This window comes from Mesoplodon mirus, assembly GCF_964341445.2.
Source record: "Mesoplodon mirus genome assembly, chromosome: 2".
Lineage (NCBI taxonomy): Eukaryota > Metazoa > Chordata > Mammalia > Artiodactyla > Ziphiidae > Mesoplodon > Mesoplodon mirus.
The window spans coordinates 168,598,490-168,617,976 of NC_138977.1; the positions used below are offsets into that span (position 1 = coordinate 168,598,490).

The 19,487-nt window shown below is 41.9% G+C and overlaps 1 protein-coding gene across 4 annotated transcripts in view; it reads right to left on the reverse strand.

Annotated features, from left to right (window-relative positions):
• The window catches only part of FAM184B (family with sequence similarity 184 member B), a 124,367-nt gene that overhangs the window by 44,770 nt on the left and 60,110 nt on the right, over positions 1 to 19,487 (reverse strand). For 2 of the 4 annotated variants that reach the window (XM_082600784.1, XM_082600782.1), the window contains exon 8: positions 4,050 to 4,156. The exons of 1 other annotated variant lie outside the window; for it this stretch is intronic. In XM_082600784.1, the coding sequence (XP_082456910.1) occupies positions 4,050 to 4,156 (107 nt within the window). Of the gene's footprint in view, positions 1 to 4,040; positions 4,157 to 19,487 lie in introns of all 4 variants that reach the window. One more of the 4 variants, XM_082600783.1, reaches the window with a different exon arrangement.

A 19,487-nucleotide genomic window follows, 5' to 3' on the forward strand; every position in this document is an offset into this window, starting at 1 on the left:
TTGGGGAAGCCTTTCCTCTTTCCATGGTGGCCCTGTTTAGTCCACGGGTTTGGGTGCAGCTAACTTTGCCCTCATCATTAGCTGGCCCCAGGGAAGGGCATGTGACACATACCTGGACAATCAGAGCCAGGCATCTCCTTGGCCAGAAAGACTGGCTCAGAGATGCACATGTGCCCCAAGCTGGGCCCCTTAGAAACCTCTTTGAAATTCCTGCCAGTATTTTCACAGTAAAGATTATTTCGTTCCCTTTGGAATTGTGAGTTTTAAACAGGCCAAGATTTGTGGCTGCCAGTGGTAAGTGACAGTACCAGGATTCAGTCTGGAGGCCTGACTCCAGAGTCTGTGCTTTTTAACTTCTATGGTTCTACACCTCATAGATCCTGAGACAGAATCTGGAGGGACCTGTGGAAGTATTATTAGCTGAAGAGTTCACTGGACTATAGGGTACCTGACACTGCCATTGATATGATATGATTAGGAGTGTAGGCTCTGTTTCCTCAGTGCTATAAGTGTTTCTGCCCCCTCAAAATTCATATTTTGAAGCCTACTGCCCAATATAATGGTATTAAGAAATGAGGCCTTTGGATTCTTTACAGACCTAGAACAAAAAATCTTAAAATTTGTATGGAGACACAAAAGACCCTGAATAGCCAAAGCGGTCTTGAGGGAAAAGAACAGAGCTGGAGGAATCAGATTCCCTGACTTCAGACTATACTACAAAGCTACAGTAATCAAGACAATATGGTACTGGCACAAAAACAGAAATATAGATCAATGGAACAGGATAGAAAGCCCAGAGATAAACCCATGTACCTATGGTCAACTAATCTATGACAAAGGAGGCAAGGACATTCAATGGAGAAAAGACAGTCTCTTCAATAAGTGGTGCTGGGAAAACTGGACATCTACATGTAAAAGAATGAAATTACAACACTCCCTAACACCATACACACAAATAAACTCGAAATGGATTAGAGACCTAAATGTAAGTCCAGACACTATAAAACTCTTAGAGGAAAACATAGGAAGAACACTCTTTGACATAAATCACAGCAAGATCTTTTTTGATCCACCTCCTAGAGTAATGGAAATAAAAACAAAAATAAACAAATGGGACCTAATGAAACTTAAAAGCCTTTGCAAAGCAAACTACAAACAAGACGAAAACACAATCCTCAGAATGGGAGAAAATATTTGCAAATGAATCAATGGACAAAGGATTAATCTCCAAAATATATAAACAGCTCATGCAGCTCAATATTAAAAAAACAAACAACTCAATCCAAAAATGGGCAGAAGACCTAAATAGACATTTCTCCAAAGGAGACATACAGATGGCCAAGAAGCACATGAAAAGCTGCTCAACATCACTAATTATTAGAGAAATGCAAATCAAAACTACCATGAGGTATCACCTCACACCAGTCAGAATGGGCATCATCAGAAAATCTACAAACAATAAATGCTAGAGAGGGTGTGGAGAAAAGGGAACCCTCATGCACTGTTGGTGGGAATGTAAATTGATACAGCCACTACGGAGAACAGTATGGAGGTTCCTTAAAAAACTAAAAATAGAATTACCATATGACCCAGCAATCCCACTACTGGGCATACACACAAAAAAAAGACATAATTCAAAAAGACACGTGCACCCCAATGTTCATTGCAGCACTATTTACAATGGCCAGGACATGGAAGCAACCTAAGTGTCCATCGACAGATGAGTGGATAAAGAAGATTTGGTACATATATACGATGGAATATTACTCAGCCACAAAAAGGAATGAAACTGATTCATTTGTAGAGACGTGGATGGATCTAGAGACTGTCATACAGAGTGAAGTCAGAAAGAGAAAAACAAATATAGTATATTAATGCATATATGTGGAACCTAGAAAAATGGTACAATTTTTTCAGGGCAGAAATTGAGATACAGATGTACAGAACAAACGTATGGACACCAAGGCAGGAAAGTGGCAGTGGGGGGTGGTGGTGGGATGAATTGGGAGATTGGAATTTACACGTATACACTGATATGTATAAAATGGATAACTAATAAGAACCTGCTGTATAAAATAAATAAATAAAATAAAATTCAATAAATAAATAAATAAATGTGAATACCCATTTAAAAAAAAGAAAAAAAAAGAAATGAGGGCTTTGGAAAGTGATTAGATCATGAGGGTGAAACCCTCATGAATGGGATTAGTGCCTTTATAAAAGAGACCCTAGACAACTCCCTTGCCCTTCCACCTTGTGAAGACACAGTGAAAAGATGCTTTCTATAAGCTAGAAAGTGAGCCCTCACAAGACACAGAATCTTCCATCACCTTGACCTTCGACTTTCCAGCCTCCAGAACCGTAGAAATAATTTTCTGTTGCTCATAAGCCACTGCTAATCACTCCAAATGGACTATGGCAACCAACTACTTGAAGAGCTGCCAGATGGTAGCATGGCTTCTATGTCATCTGTCAGGACCCCACACAGCCGTTGATTAGTGTGGGGCAGTGGATTGTAACTGTGGTGGCCTCAGAATCACCTGGGAAGCTTTCTCAAAAGACATAGGGCTGGGATGTACCCAGACCCACTGTATCAGAATCTTGTGAGGTGGTGTGACAGATCATTATTGTTCAGCAAATATTCACTCTCCCCTTCCTCTGCCTTGTGTGATGCTATGGATTGAATTGTGTCTCCCCAAATTTACATGTTGAAGCTCCAATCACCAATGGTGGTATTTGGAAATAAGGCCATGGGAGGTAATTAGGTCAGGCCAGTGGAGCCCTCATGGTGAGATTAGTGTCCTTATAAGAAGAGACACAAGAGAGACCTCCTCCCACACTGTCTGCTGCCTTTCTCTTCACCATGTGAGGACACAAGAAGAAGATGGCCATGTGCAAACCAGGAAGAGAGTTCTCACCAGGAACTGAATGGACCAGCACCTTGATCTTGGACTCCCCAGCCTCCAGATCTGTGGGAAATAAACTTCTATTGTATGGTATTTTGTTATAGCAGCCCAAGCTAACTAAGACATGTGGCAAGCATATGCTCCTCTGCCTAGCGATATTAGTTTTGGTCATGTGACTTGCTTTGGCCGATGGAATGTGGGTAAAAATGAGAGAATGCAGTTCTGAGTGTAGGCTTAAGAGGCATTGCATGTTTCCATCAGCTTTTTTGTGTTTCTTCCCTTTACCATGACAACAACATGCCCTGGAGAGGCTAATCCATCAGTCTCAGTCCCAGCATGGGAAGGCATCTGAGCAGACTTAAAACTCTACCCATGGCTTGGGGCAAAGCAATAACAGCTGACTCTCAGTCAGGAGCCAAGCTCATATAAAAATATCAGAGCTTGGCAGAGCCAAGAATAAAGATAGCTGACCTATGAGCTAAAACCACCGATATTTTGGGAATGTTGGTTACAACAGCAAAAGCTGACTAATATAGGTGATAAAGGTGGGAGATTTCCACTCAGTGACTAGGCTCCCTCATCTCCCTTACTTAGTTAAGAACACTTGGAAGAATAGGGAGCAGAGGTCTGGGGACAGTCCAGGTCTGTCTGACTTTGGGGCAGTTTATTAACCCTTTTGAATTTCAGGTTCTTTTTTTTTTTTTTTTTTTTGGTATGTGGGCCTCTCACTGCTGCGGCCCCTCCCGCTGCGGAGCACAGGCTCCGGACGCGCAGGCCCAGCAGCCACGGCTCACGGGCCCAGCCGCTCCACGGCATGCGGGATTCCCCCGGACCAGGGCACGAACCCACGTCCCCTGCATCGGCAGGAGGACCCCCAACCACTGTGCCACCAGGGAAGCCCCTGAATTTCAGGTTCTTAATATACAAAATGGTCCCTCTGGGTTGTTGTGACAATTAAATAAGATAATTCAGGTAAAGTCCATAGCTGTGCTAGAGGCATACAAGACATGTCTGTTCCCTCCCTAAGCATCATGCAGGGGGCTGTGATAAACATGTGAGGACAGAATGAATTAATGAATGAATCCTTCCAACTCTGAGTCCTCATTCACTGGAGCCCTCAGAAGCCTGCCTGACCTCCTGTACCTTTCCTCTCCATCGCTGTGGGTTCCTTCTTCAGCTGCTAACTTATCTTGAAACTCTTCTCCTCTGGGCAGAGTCTGAGAAGGTTCATTCGGCCTCAAGCATGGATCCTAAGGCAAAAACAGTTGCAAGATGAGACGAAGTACAGTTCTCTGAGTCAACCTGGGGTTTATCAAACCAGAGAGTGGAGGAGAAAGAGCCCCCTGCAATCCAGTGGCAGTGCCCAGCTCACAGGCCTGTGATGATTCAGTGCTGAGCCCCCTGCCTTGCTTAGCAGTGTCAGCCCTTATCCCTGTGTCTTGTTTCCAGTCTACCAAGCATGTCACACAGCTGATGAAATTAAACCATGGAGAGAGGAAGTAGCTTATCCACGGTTCCTACCAGTGAGGAGTGGAAATGAAATGCCATCAGGGAATCTGACCCTGCTGTGAGGATCTGAGAACAGTGCCAGCAACAGCCACTGGTCTATAATTGGGAGCAACTGGTATTATTATACCCATTTTACAGGTGGCAGTCTGCTACATCCTATCACACAGGATCAGAAAACATGGAACTTGACCAGAAGCTCTGAGAAATGGGGTATAGTGGGAGGACAATATGGAAACCATGAGGTAATAATGAGGCTTCGGAATTTTCTACGAGGTTGAATTTGTCTGTTATCATTTCCCCTTTCTACAGAGATAGAAAGGTGAAGACTTTCTTATTTTGATTCTTCTACTTGTTACAGTAACCACTGTCCATGGAAAACAGGGTAAGACAGGCTAGGACAGATTTCTTTGTTGAGAAATCTCATTAAATAATAATAAATTGCAACCTGGGCTTCCTGCTAACTATGTGCCTGGCCTTGAGCCAGTCTTGTCTTTTTTTCTGGACCTGAGCTTCATCAGCTGTAAAACAAAGGGGTTGGTTACATCTGTGGTTTTCAAACTGTGCTCCAGGGACCCTGGGAGATGCCCTCGGGGGTGAGAGGGGCAAAGCTGAGGCTGGAAGATGGGGCCTTCGGCTCCCCTCCCCACTTGACACAGAATGAAACTGCTTTGGTTGCCTTCCATGTACACTAATGTCTATGAAAGGCCACCAGTGTCAAGGCCAATGATGACCTCCACGTTGCCAAATCCAATGGTCACTCCTCAAGCCTCAGCTAACGGGACCTCTCTGCAGAACTGCAAATATGTGATCACTCCCTCCTCCATGCAGCCCCCTTTCCTGGGTTTCCGCCTCTCTTGCAGCTGCTCCTTTTCGGTCTCCTCTGCTAAAACCTCCTCCTCCCCTGCCCTAGACCTCAGTCCTTGGACTTCTCTTTTCTCTCTCACTCCCTAGTGTCTCATCTAATTCCACGGATACTGATGACAAACAAATTTATCTCTATTTCCAAGTTTCCCCCTAAAGTCTGGACTTGTATGTCCAACTGCCCTCTGGATATCTCTTGGATGCTTAATAAGCTTCTCAAAACTGTCACACGTCCAGAACTGAACTCTTGGTCTCACTTCCTCCAAACGACAAGCTGCTTCCTCCAAACCTGCTACAGGGCCTTTGCACTGGTTGTTCCCGCTGCCTGCAATGATCCACTCTGTGATATTTATGTGCTTCCTCACTTCAGTCACCACCAACAAGAATCCTTCCCTTGTTTAAAGCTTGGGCTCTGGCAGCAGACTGCCTATGATTAAATCCCAGTTCTTCTTATTGATGATGTAACTTTGGGAAAATTACTTAGGTTGTCGTGAGGATTAAATGCATGTAAATGTAAACGAATGTAACATCCTTGGAACAATATTAGCTACACAGTAAGTACTCAAAATAACAATCCCCAGTATTATTCTCTGACTACCTTTCTCTAAAATAACACCCCCTCTCACTTTCTTTTTCCCACCTTGCTGTATGACCTCACTGTTTGTTTTCCGGTGACATTAATTGTCTACTTTTTTATTCTGGTTCCCTCACTGGAAGGTAAGCCCCATGAGGGCAGGGACTCTGCTCTGTTTTACCACTGTTTTCCTGGTTCCAAGGACAGAGTGTGGCACATGGTTACGCTCGGTAAACATGACATAAATAAACCCAAATAACTCACAGGCCACTCTAGGACAGCAGGAGAACCATTTTCTCCCACACTCACTCCGCACTCCCATCACGTCCCCTGGGGGCAACAGCTGGGACTAACTGCACTTCTCATGAGAAATCTGCAGGACACGTGGCTGGAAGGTGTGGGTGTAGGGATGGCTGTGGCCCAAACTTTGGGTGTTTTCCAGCTCTGCTCAGGAGCCCTTAGTGTCTTCATAATTCTTAAGTTCCAAGAACTTTGTGGTGTCTCTAAATGGGACAAAATCTTGATCCCATGTGATGTTGGACCCCTCCGAAGAATCAGGGTGGAGGGGCATTCGGGAAGTGACTGTCCACCCCAGCCTGGAGGACCTGTCCAGAGTGCCCAGCAGCAGAGCTTGTTAGAGGCTAAGGGGCCATTCTGCCTCCACAGCCATTCTACCTAAGCCCTTGTCTTCCCTTTGTGGGTGATGTGTTCTGAGCCAACGTAGTTAAGTCAGAGCTACGTTTCCCAGGATTCCCTTCCCTGCATATTCTGGGTCAGCTGACTTTGTGCAAGGTCTGGAAGATGAGCACAAAGCAGCAGCCTTTATCTTTCTAAGCCTCTGGATGACTGATGCAGGGCGCCAGGGGTGGCTGGAGCTCACGTGCACCGTCACCAATCTGCTGGCTCAGCTTGGTGGACTGGGCAGTTTGGGAGCTCTTAGCTCTTCTGCCTCCTGCTGGACCGTCCCTAGGCTTCTCCGTGTCCTGGGCCAAGGGCACGTTTGGCTCTATGATGAAGGATGCCAGACTCTCCCACAGGTCACACGTATCACCAAAGCTGGAGCTTCATCAGCCTCAGAAACTGACACTGTTCCAGCTCAGTTTCAGGGTTGCATTCGCCCTTGGTCTTCCCCATTCTACATCTGTCCTTCTTTCCTTCTGGCTGCCTGCCCTGCTTTAGGCCCACTTTAAGCCCCACACCGGATTCCGGAGCAACAGTTGAACATAAAGTATTTAGCTGGCTCCCACAATTATGTCAGGTTATTTCCCAAAAGGAATTCCATATTCTATATCATTTCTAGTAATTTGTTCCTCTGATCAAACCCTAACTGATGCACACTCTTTAATCTCCAGACCCCACTTATCCTTCAAAGCTCTACTCAACTGTCACTTCCTCCATGAAGCCTTCACAATCTCTTTTGTTGCAATTACACTCTTTCTTCTCAAAGTTCCCATAACAATTATTTTGGTACCATAATTTGTTCACAATATTTACTGGTCATTTACTACGTTCCAGGCACTGTTCCAGGACACAGCAATAAATGAAACAGACAAAAGCTTTTTTCCTTTGTATTAGTTATAGAAGTGTTCTCTCTCTCCCATCCTGGAATATAAATGAGGGTAAAAGTAATCCCAGATATAGTTTTCAAATTGTTACAAGTCCTACAGCCAGTAACTAAGAACGTTCAGCATGGCCATTGTCCATTGCCTGAATCCTCTCTCTTCAGTGTTTGTAACTGGACACTGAAGTCTAACTGGTTGACATGTTCTAGTTGCAGGACCCAGTGAGTTTAGTTCATTGCTGTGCACTTTCAAAAATGATGTCACTGACCAGCTTACAACCTCCACATGGACCTGAGGCTGAAAGGACCACCTTTGCCTTGTACTTTCATGTATTTTGGGCATTGAAGTATCTTGGCGCTCTCCAATTCTTATAAAGCCCAGAAGCAAAGATCATAATCTAAGCAAAAGAGCTTTGTGAGACAACTGTTATAAACACATGTTCTGTATAATGTGGGGAAAATTGCACAGTAAATATATGGAACAACAACAAAAAATCAGAATAGCATAATACTACACTATAAATACACATGATGATCAAAGTTAATTAGGTCCAAGTTTCAAAAGGAAAATGGAAGGTTACAAGGAAATTTTAGTAAATAGAAAGCACAAAATATGTGGCCAAAACAATCCAAATGGTACCAGTAATCACAATAAATAAGAATTGGCTCAATTCAACATGAACATCTCTACCCTGGTAAAAGGAATCATTCACTAAAAAGCTCTAATAATGAAACTGTAGGCACCTAACAACAGAGACTGAAAACATAAGGCAAAATGTACAGAAATGTAGGGAGAAATAAGCAAATTTATAATGGGAGATTTTAATGCATACCTCTCAGAGACTCATATATCAGGTACACAAAATGAGCTAGGATATGAAAGATTTGAACAAGATTAATAAGCTAATCCTAATAGCTAAAAAAGAATAGTAATCACTGCTAATGTTTATATGATGCTTAGTGTGCACCAGGCCCTCAAGTCTCTGAGGTGTGAATCATTCCATTTTAAAGGTGATGAAACTGAAGCAGGAGAGGATATGTACCTTGCCCTAGGTCATACAGTGAATATATCACAGAACTAGAATTCAAATATATAAACTTTAACAACCAAACTGAGACTACTTCTTTGCTATCACATAGGAAACATTAAAAAAAAAACTGACCCCACAGCAGGCTACAAAGCAAATCTCAATATAGTCCAGAGTGTTGACATTCTACAGACCATATTATCTAATGACAATGCAATAAAATTAGAAAACAATAAGAAAGTAGGTTTAAAAATGAGACAAACTTCAAAACTCTGGGATGAAGCTAAAGATATATACTTAGAGGGAAATTCATAGCCTTAAACATATTTATTAGAGAACATTTAAGAAGTTAGAAAAAGGATAACATAATAAACCTAAAGTAAGTAGAAGGAAAGAGGTATGAAAGACAAAATTAATGACATAGAAAAAGATAGATCTGACCAACATATCTGAAAGCTGGCTTTTTGAAAAGACACATCAAACTTGTAGTAAGACTGATCAAGGAAAAAGGGAGAAGGAACTTAAAGCAACATGAATAATGGACAAAGATCTCACAACAGTTATTATGGAGATGAAAAAGAAGTTCAAATGTACTCTGAGCCACTGTGAAGACCATGAAAGAGAATGTGCAGGATATAACTTCTGGGCTACCTTATCGACCACTGATATATTTAAAGGCATCCTGGGCAGGAGTCCAGAAACAGGAGAGGATGGAAAATGCTTAAAAAGGCTGATGATGCACTCGGATGCCTACACCAGCTCCCCACTTTATAGCATTCATCCATTTCCATACATTAACTCATGGATGTCTGCAACTCAGTGAGGTGGGCAGGAAAGACACCCCCATCCTTGTGTTATAGAGGGGGATCTAAAATCAGAGAAGTCTAGCGACTTGTCTCAGGTCACACAGCCACTGGAGAACAGCACAGGACTGGACTCCTGGGTCGTCCCACTACCATTCGTGTCATTCCATGTGACTGCACTGGCACTCGGCTATGCTGTTAGCATGATCGCCAGCTGCCAGTGTCAGGGCCTAACTGGGTGAGTTCAAACTGGGTGGTACAAAAATGCTGCTGAGAAGTATCTAAAAAGAGACACTCAAAATCAACCTGAGAGATGAAGGCTGTTTCCCAAATCAACAGGGAGGTAAACTCGGTAATCTTTTCTGTTTCTGTTCAGTTGTTTCCAGCCCCCATGACACCAGAGACAAGAGCATCCTTCCTCCAAAAAGGGAGATGAATCCTCCCCCTCCCCGCAAGTAACTGAAGGGCCCCGGTGTTCTTCTAAATCATCCTCTGGCCAAGGTTAATTTTTGAAGGTGTTCCTAATCTAACTCAGAATGGCACCCTCAGTTCCATTCATTCAGTTGTCATGTCATGGATCAGTAATGTACAAGGAAGTGTAAACATCTGCTACATTCAGGTATGTTAAGTGCTGGAAGGATAAAGATTAATGAGATACAGTTCTTGATTTCAACAAACTAATGGTTCATCACAGGGGACCAACAGACCATATAAATGGCAAAAACATTCCCTTCCTTCACCAACCCCCTTTCTGTACTTGGTGTTTTGGGTCAAAGTGCATCATTCAAAAGGCGCTGGGATGCCATCTGAATATTTCTCAAATGGACTTGACCATGGAAATGAACAGCTGGCTGAAAGAGCACTTTCAAGCCCACCAATACTCATTTCTCTGAATTCCAAATGGAGCGGACTCTCCAACCTCCCTTTTCTGCTTGTCTGCTTGCGATCCCAGTGAGTTCCTCCCAGGACCAACCCTGAGCCACTCTCGGTGTATCCTGAGTTAATTGCCCCTAATTCACACTCTTGGGTTCCCCATCAGGCATTTCTCAGGCTCTGCCCAGGGCTCTCTCCATTGTTAAAGTGTGCACAGAAAAATAAATAACTCTGCTTCTCCTCGAACTATCCACTGCAAAAGCCTCCTCCTAACTCCCCCCAAGCAAATGGCTGTTTATTTTAAACCCACGTTCACATTAGGTCTTCATCTTTCTTCTTTTAGGCAATGAACCTCACCTAGATTGTTTCTATTTTAAAGGAATACCCATGCCCAGGAAATCACCTGGAAGGAAATATTGAAAGTCATTCTCAAGTTCATTTGACAATCTTTCAAAGGTAGCATTACGTACATCTTAAAATAGAACACCTAATGCAATGGGGTTTTGCTGAAATGGTTACAGGGGACTGTAATAGATACTACAAAGTCACCTTACATTTATAGACTCTATAACAGTTTTGAAAAGTGCCTTCATGTGCTTTCTTCTGTTCATTACAAGTCTCTGGAGGGGTGGAGGGCAGGGATTATCACTGCCGTGTTACTAATGAGAAGCGGTATCAAATCGTGGTTTGGGCCCTGGTGCTGCTCTTTGGGCCTCAGTCTCCCTATCTGTAAAGCAAGGATAATAATAACACTTGCCTTGGGACTTCCCTGGTGGACCAGTGGCTAAGACTCTGCACTCCCAATGCAGGGGACCCGGGTTTGATCCCTGATCAGGGAACTAGATCCCACTTGCCGCAACTAAGAGTTCACATGCTGCAGCGAAGATCCCGCATGCAAAGATCCCACATGCCGCAACTAAGACCCGGCTCGGCCAAATAAATAAATAAATAAATAAATAAATAACACTTGCCTCATAGGGTTGTTGTGGGACTGTGTGCTGCACTACATTATTGGTACTTGATCTATGTTTGCCACTAGGAGTAGTGAGGAAACTGATCTCAGATCATTACATAATATTTACTTCCTGCATTTGAAATGGAGCTCTCCAAGGAGCAGGACTGGGCCTCACTCACCCCGGCATCCAGCCCCGTGTCTTGCATAGTGATAGCACTCATAAATACTTGTTGAGGCGAAATGACTTGACTAATAATGACCACAAATGACTCTCCTTTTGCTTCTGGAGATGGTGCAGGCAGGGATCTATGAAAACTTTGCCCCTTCTCTGCCCCCAGTTCACTGTGACCCAGGCACCAGAAACTTCCAGAAAAAAAAGTTGCCTTTAGAATTACCAACACTGACATGGCTTTCTGGAAACCAGTGAAGAATACTGTGAACCTAAGAGAATCAAGGAGACTAGACATGAGAGACCAGGACAAAAGGCTCAGTGGAGTCTCAGCTGTCTATGATGGGGACAGAGCCATACCCAGGATTGGCAACCCTCCCTCTTCATATTCTGGGAGTGGAGTGAAAAGTCTGCTCTCAGTTGGCCTTATTATTTATATCTGTCTTGACTCACTGAAATGCTTTGGCAGAACAGCAAAGAACAACATTTGTCGTGTCCCACGTGGGTGCAGGGTTCACCACACTGCAGTGTGCTGCTCACACACCATCTGCATGAGCCTGGACTTTGCACCTCCAGGGCCTCAGCAAAGGTTTGACTCGCTTGGCTGGTATAGAGTTGGCTTGCCAAAAATATCTGAATTAAATTATAAATTTTCTCTGATTGACCAAGTTCAGAAAGTTGTGTGACCTGCTGTGTTGGCAAGGCTGTGGGGAAACAGACACTTGCACGTGCTGCCATGGGGGTACACTGACAACCTTGATGGAAGGCAATGCAGCAAATCTATCAAAGTTAAAGCCACTCATACTGCTGGACCCAGCAAATTCTACGGTGGTAAGAGTTAGCACCTACTGAGCATTTACACGTGCTGGGTGCTGTTTTCATCACTGCTTATATATTAATTCCTTTAGTCCTCACAAAACCCCTGGGAGGTAGGTACTATCATCAGACTCATTTTACAGGTGAAGAAGCTCAAGCAAAGAGACTTTAAATCAATTGTCCAAGATTCTTTAGCCAGTAAGAAACCAGGCGTCAGGTTCAGGGGATAGCTCGCTTAACCACTATGCTACACTGTATCCCTCTACAGTGTTATCCATTTAATTATTATCTATAATGAAAAATTAGAAACAAACTAAAAAATTCATCATAAGGGAAAGGGTACATGTATTACAGTATTTCTGTTCAAGGGAACACTAGACAGTTGCTCTTTTTTTAAAAAAATGAAGTTGATATGGAAGTGTACGGCTGTGTTGCAATCACCAAGTTATAAAAATGTAAGTTTAGAAAAAAGCAGAGTGAAGGAGAGAATTCTATCATTTGCAGAAGAAAATAATATATTCATAATGATGCCTGCATATGCACCATATGAAAGGAGATACAAGAAGAGGTAAAACAAAATAAAACAGACAAGGAACTGGGGGAGGGGGCACGCTTTTCACTGTATACCTTTATGCACCTTATGAATTCTGTGCTTTGTAGGTAGGTTATCTTTTTGAAAAGAAAATTCAGTTTAAAAGAACAGACTAGGAGATTGGTTCAAGATGGCGGAGTAGAAGGACGTGTGCTCACTGCCTCTTGCAAGAGCACCAGAATCACAACTAGCTGCTGAACAATCATCAACAGTAAGATACTGGAACTCACCAAAAAAGATACCCCGCATCCAAAGACAAAGGAGAAGCTGCAATGAGACAGTAGGAGGGGCACCATCACAATAAAATCAAATTGCTTAACCACTGGGTGGGTGACTCACAAACTGGAGAACAATTATACCACAGAAGTCTGCCCACTGGAGTGAAGGTTCTGAGCCCCATGTCAGGTTCCCCAACCTGGGCATCTGGCAACGGGAGGAGGAATTCCCAGAGAATCAGACTTTGAAGGCTAATAGGATTTGATTGCAGGACTTCAACAGGACTGGGGGAAAGAGAGACTCCACTCTTGGAGGGTACACACAAAGTAGTGCGTGCATCAGGACCCAGGGGGAAGGAGCAGTGACCCCATAGGAGACTGAACCAGACCTACCTACTAGTGTTGGAGAGTCTCCTGCAGAGGCGGGGGGTGGCTGTGGCTCACCGCAGGGACAAGGACACTGGCAGCAGAAGTTCTGGGAAGTACTGATTGGTGTGAGCCCTCCCAGAGTCTGCCATTAGCCAAAGAGCCCAGGTAGGCTCCAGTGCTGGGTCCCCTCAGGCCAAACAACCAACAGGGAGGGAACTTAGCTCCACTCATCAGCAAACAAGTGGATTAAAGTTTTACTGAGCTCTACCCACCAGAGCAACACCCAGTTCTACCCACCACCAGTCCCTCCCAGCAGGAAGCTTGCACAAGCCTCTTAGATAACCTCATCCACCAGAGGGCAGACAGCAGAAGCAAGAAGAACTACAATCCTGCAGCCTATGGAACGAAAACCACATTCACAGAAAGACAGACAAAATGAAAAGGCAGAGGACTATGTACCAGATGAAGGAACAAGATAAAACCCCAGAAAAACAATTAAATGAAGCGGAGATAGGCAACCTTCCAGAAAAAGAATTGAGAATAATGATAGTGAAGATGGTCCAGGACCTCAGAAAAAGAATGGAGGCAAAGATCGAGAAGGTGCAAGAAATGTTTAACAAAGACCTAGAAGAATTAAAGAACAAACACCTAGAAGGGTTAAACAAACAGAGATGAACAATACAATAACTGAAATGAAAAATACACTAGAAGGAATCAATAGCAGAATAACTGAGGCAGAAGAATGGATAAGTGATCTGGAAGACAGAATGGTGAAATTCACTGCCACAGAACAGAATAAAGAAAAAAGACAGAAAAGAAATGAAGACAGCCTAAGAGACCTCTGGGACAACATTAAACGTACCAACATTCACATTATAGGGGTCCCAGAAGGAGAAGAGAGAGAGAAGGGACCTGAGAAAATATTTGAAGAGATTACAGTCGAAAACTTCCCTAACATGGGAAAGGAAATAGCCACCTAAGTCCAGGAAGCGCAGAGAGTGCCAGGCAGGATAAACCCAAGGAGAGACACACAGTAATCTAACTGACAAGAATTAAAGACAAAGAAAAATTATTAAAAGCAACAATGGAAAGATGACAAATAACATACAAGGGAACTCCCATAAGGTTAACAGCTGATTTCTTAGCAAAAACTCTACAAGCCAGAAGGAAGTGGCACAATATATTTAAAGTGATGAAAGGGAAGAAACTACAACCAAGATTACTCTACCTGGCAAGGATCTCATTCAGATTTGATGTAGAAATCAAAAGCTTTAGAGACAAGCAAAAGCTAAGAGAATTCAGCACCACCAAACCAGCTCTACAACAAATGCTAAAGGACCTTCTCTAGGCGGGAAACACAAGAGAAGCAAAGGACCTACAAAAACAAACTGAAAACAATTGAGAAAATAGTAATAGGAACATACATATCGATAATTACCTTAAATGTGAATGGATTAAATGCTCCAACCAAAAGACACAGGCTTGCTGAATGGATACAAAAACAAGACCCAAATATATGCTGTCTACAAGAGACCCACTTCAGACCTAGGGACACATACAGACTGAAAGTGAGGGGATGGAAAAAGATATTCCATGCAAATGGAAATCTAAAGAAAGCTGGAGTAGCAATACTCATATCAGATAAAATAGACTTTAAAATAAAGAATGTTACAAGAGACAAGCAAGGATACCACATAATGACCAAGGGATCAATCCAAGAAGAAGATATAACAATTCTAAATATATATGCACCCAACATAGGAGAACCTCAATACATAAGGCAAATGCCAACAGCTATAAAAGAGGAAACTGACAGTAACACAATAATAGTGGGGGACTTTAACACCTCACTTACACCAATGGACGGATCATCCAGACAGAAAATTAGTAAGGAAACACAAACTTTAAATGACACAATAGACCAGATATATTTAACTCATATATATGGGACATTCCATCTGCAAACAGCAGATTACACTTTCTTCTCAAGTGCACACAGAACATTCTCCATGATAGATCATATCTTGGGTCAACAAATCAAGCCTTGGTAAATTTAAGAAAACTGAAATCATATCAAGCATCTTTTCCGACCACAATGCTATGAGATTAGAAATCAATTACAGGGGAAAAAAACCATAAGAAACTCAAACACATGGAGGCTAAACAATACATTACTAAATAACCAAGAGATCACCAAAGAAATCAAAGAGGAAATCAGAAAATACCTAGAGACTAATGACAACAAAAACACGATGATCCAAAACCTATGGGATGCAGCAAAAGCAGTTTAAGAGGGAAATTTATAGCAACACAAGCCTACCTCAAGAAACAAGAAAAACCTCAAATAAACAATCTAACCTTACACCTAAAGGAACTAGAGAAAGAAGAACAAACAAAACCCAAAGTTAGCAGAAGGAAAGAAATCATAAAGATCAGAGCAGAAATAAATGAAATAGAAACAAAGAAAATAATAGCAAAGATCAATAAAACTAAAAGCTGGTTCTTTGAGAAGATAAACAAAATTGATAAAACTTTAGCCAGACTCATCAAGAAAAAGAGGGAGAGGACTCAAATCAATAAAATTAGAAATGAAAAAGGAGAAGTTACAATGGACACCACAGAAATACAAAGCATCATAAGAGACTACTACAAGCAACTCTATGCCAATAAAATGGACAACCTGGAAGAAATGGACACATTCTTAGAAATGCACAACCTGCCAAGACTGAATCAGGAAGAAACAGAAAATATGAACAGACCAATCACAGGTAATGAAATTGAAACTATGATTAAAAATCTTACAACAAACAGAAGTCCAGGACCAGATGGCTTCACAGGTGAATTCTCTCAGACATTTAGAGAAGAGATAAGAGCCATCCTTCTCAAACTCTTCCAAAAAATTGCAAAGGAAGGAACACTTCCAAACACATTCTATGAGGCCATCATCACGCTGATACGAAAAACCGGAAAAAGATACTACAAAAAAAAGAAAATTACAGACCAATATTACTGATGAATATAGATGCAAAAATCCTCAACAAAATACTAGCAAACAGAATCCAACAATGCATTAAAAGGATCATACACCATGATCAAGTGGGATTTATCCGAGGGATGCAAGGATTCTTCAATATACGCAAATCAATCAATGTGATACACCATATTAACAAATTGAAGAATAAACACCATATGATCATCTCAATAGATGCAGAAAAAGCCTTTGACCAAATTCAACACCCATTTATGATAAAAACTCTCCAGAAAGTGGACACAGAGGGAACCTACCTCAACATAATAAAGGCCATATACGGCAAACCCATAGCAAACATCATTCTCAATGGTGAAAAACTGAAACCATTTCCTCTAAGATCAGGAACAAAACAAGGATGTCCACTCTCACCACTATTATCCAACATAGTTTTGGAAGTCCTAGCCACAGCAATCAGAGAAGAAAAAGAAATAAAAGGAATCCAAATTGGAAAAGAAGAAGTAAAACTGTCACTGTTTGCAAATGACATGATATTATATAAAGATAATCCTAAAGATGCCACCAGAAAACTATGAGAGCTCATCAATGAATTTGGTAAAGTTTCAGGATACAAAATTAATACACAGAAATCTCTTGCATTCCTATACACTAACAATGAAAGATCAGAAAGAGAAATTAAGGAAACAATCCCATTCACCACTGCAACAAAAAGAATAAAATACTTAGGAATAAACCTACGAAGGAGGTAAAAGACCTGTACTCAGAAAACTATAAGACACTGATGAAAGAAATCAAAGATGACACAAACAGATGGAGCGATATACGATGTTCTTGGACTGGAAGATCAATATTGTGAAAATGACTATACTACTCAAAGCAATCTAAAGATTCAATGCAATCACTATCAAATTACCAATGGCATTTTTTACAGAACCAGAACAAAAAATCTTAAAATTTGTATGGAGACACAAAAGACCCTGAATAGCCAAAGCAATCTTGAGAGGAAAAAAATGGAGCTGGAGGAATCAGACTCCCTGACTTCAGAGTATACTACAAAGTTTCAGTAAACAAGACAATACAGTACTGGCACGAAAACAGAAATATAGATCAATGAAACAAGATAGAAAGCCCAGAGATAAACCCACACATCTATGGTCAACTAATCTATGACAGAGGAGGCAAGGATATACAATGGAGAAAAGACAGTCTCTTCAATAAGTGGTGCTGGAAAAGTGGACAGCTACATGTAAAAGAATGAAATTAGAACACTCCCTAACACCATACACAAAAATAAACTCAAAATAGATCAAAGACCTAAATGTAAGACCAGACACTATAAAACTCTTAGAGAAAAACATAGGAAGAACACTCTTTGACATAAATCACAGCAAGATCTTTTTTGACCCACCTCCCAGAGTAATGGAAATAAAAACAAAAATAAAGAAATGGGACCTAATGAAACTTCAAAGCTTTTGCACAGCAAAGGAAACTATAAACAAGGCGAAAAGATAACCCCCAGAATGGGAGAAAATATTTGCAAACAAATCAGCGGGCAAAGGATTAATCTCCAAAATATATAAACAGCTCACGTAGCTCAATATTAAAGAAACAAACAACCCAATCCAAAAATGGGCAGAAGACCTAAATAGACATTTCTCCAGGGAAGACATACAGATGGCCAAGAGGCACATGAAAAGCTGCTCATCATCACTAATTATTAGAGAAATGCAAGTGAAAACTACAATGAGGTATCACCTCACACCAGTCAGAATGGGCATCATCAGAAAATCTGCAAACAACAAAAGCTGGAGAGGGTGTGGAGAAAAGGGAACCCTCTTGCACTGTTGGTGGGAATGTAAATTGATACAGCCACTATGGAGAACAGTATGGAGGTTCCTTAAAAAACTAAAAATAGAATTACCATACGACCCAGCAATCCCACTACTGGGCATATACCCAGAGAAAACCATAATTCAAAAAGACACATGCACCCCAATGTTCATTGCAGCTCTATTTATGATAGCCAGGTCATGGAAGCAACCTAAATGCCCATCAACAGAGGAATGGACAAAGAAGTTGTAGTACATATATATAATGGAATATTAGCCATAAAAAGTAACGAAATTGGGTCATTTGTAGAGACGTGGATGGACCTAGAGACTGTCATACAGAGTGAAGTAAGTCAGAAAGAGAAAAACAAATATTGTATATTAACGCATATATGTGGAACCTAGAAAAATGGTACAGGTGAACCGGTTTGCAGGGCAGAAATAGAGACACAGACGTAGAGAACAAACGTATGGACACCAAGGGGGGAAAGCAGAGGGGCAGGGGTGATGGTGGTGGGATGAATCAGGAGATTGGGATTGATGACATATATACACCAATGTGTACAAAATAAAAAACTAATAAGAACCTGCTATATAAAATAAGTAAATTAAATTTTTTAAAAAAGAACTATACCTGTAAAGTACATAACAGTTGCCTAATAGAAAACACAGCACCAGATGTTTAATTCTATTACTAAATGTCCACATTGTGTTAAAGCTATTTGTTTATATATATTTCTCCCGTGTAGCATGTAGCTCAGAGGCTAGCACTTGTTATGTATTTCACAGATGACTGCAGAATGAAGGAATAACGTGCATGTTGAATTGAATCAAGTGGAATTGATACTCATCAAGGTTCCTCCTGCAACTCTATGTAGGAGTGGTCTGTACTTCTCTCTAGAACTAAGCTCATGGAGGGATCACGGTCTAGACCCAGGAGGGTCGGATGACAGCCGAGTTTCACGGTGAAACAACCCAAGCTTCTCAACATGCACTTGAGGGGGAGTTATGATTACTGTTATGCTTCTTGCTGGGCAGAATCAAAGACCCCACTCTAGTCCAGTGCCCCTTGATCTGCCAGCCAGGCTGCTCTCAGAGAGGGAGAGAAGAGTCATCTGACAAGCCCTGTTCTTTTTCAAACCATGTGGATAATTACTCAGAACTCTGTTTTCGTCGTGGTTTTTGCAAACTGATTTTATAATGATTTTTTTTTTTTTTTTTTTTTTTTCCCTGTGTCCCGGCGCTTGAGGATAGAACCCGCGGAATGGAAGCCGCCGGTACCGAAGACATGACGCCGAGGGAGCCGGAGCCCTTTCCCTCTACCTCCGTACATTACGCGGACCGGGACCGCACGCCCGATCCCCGCCAAGAAAAGGAGGGTTATAATGATTTTTTATTTCAGGCATTTTGGCAGTTCTATGGGGGGAAATAAAAGAGT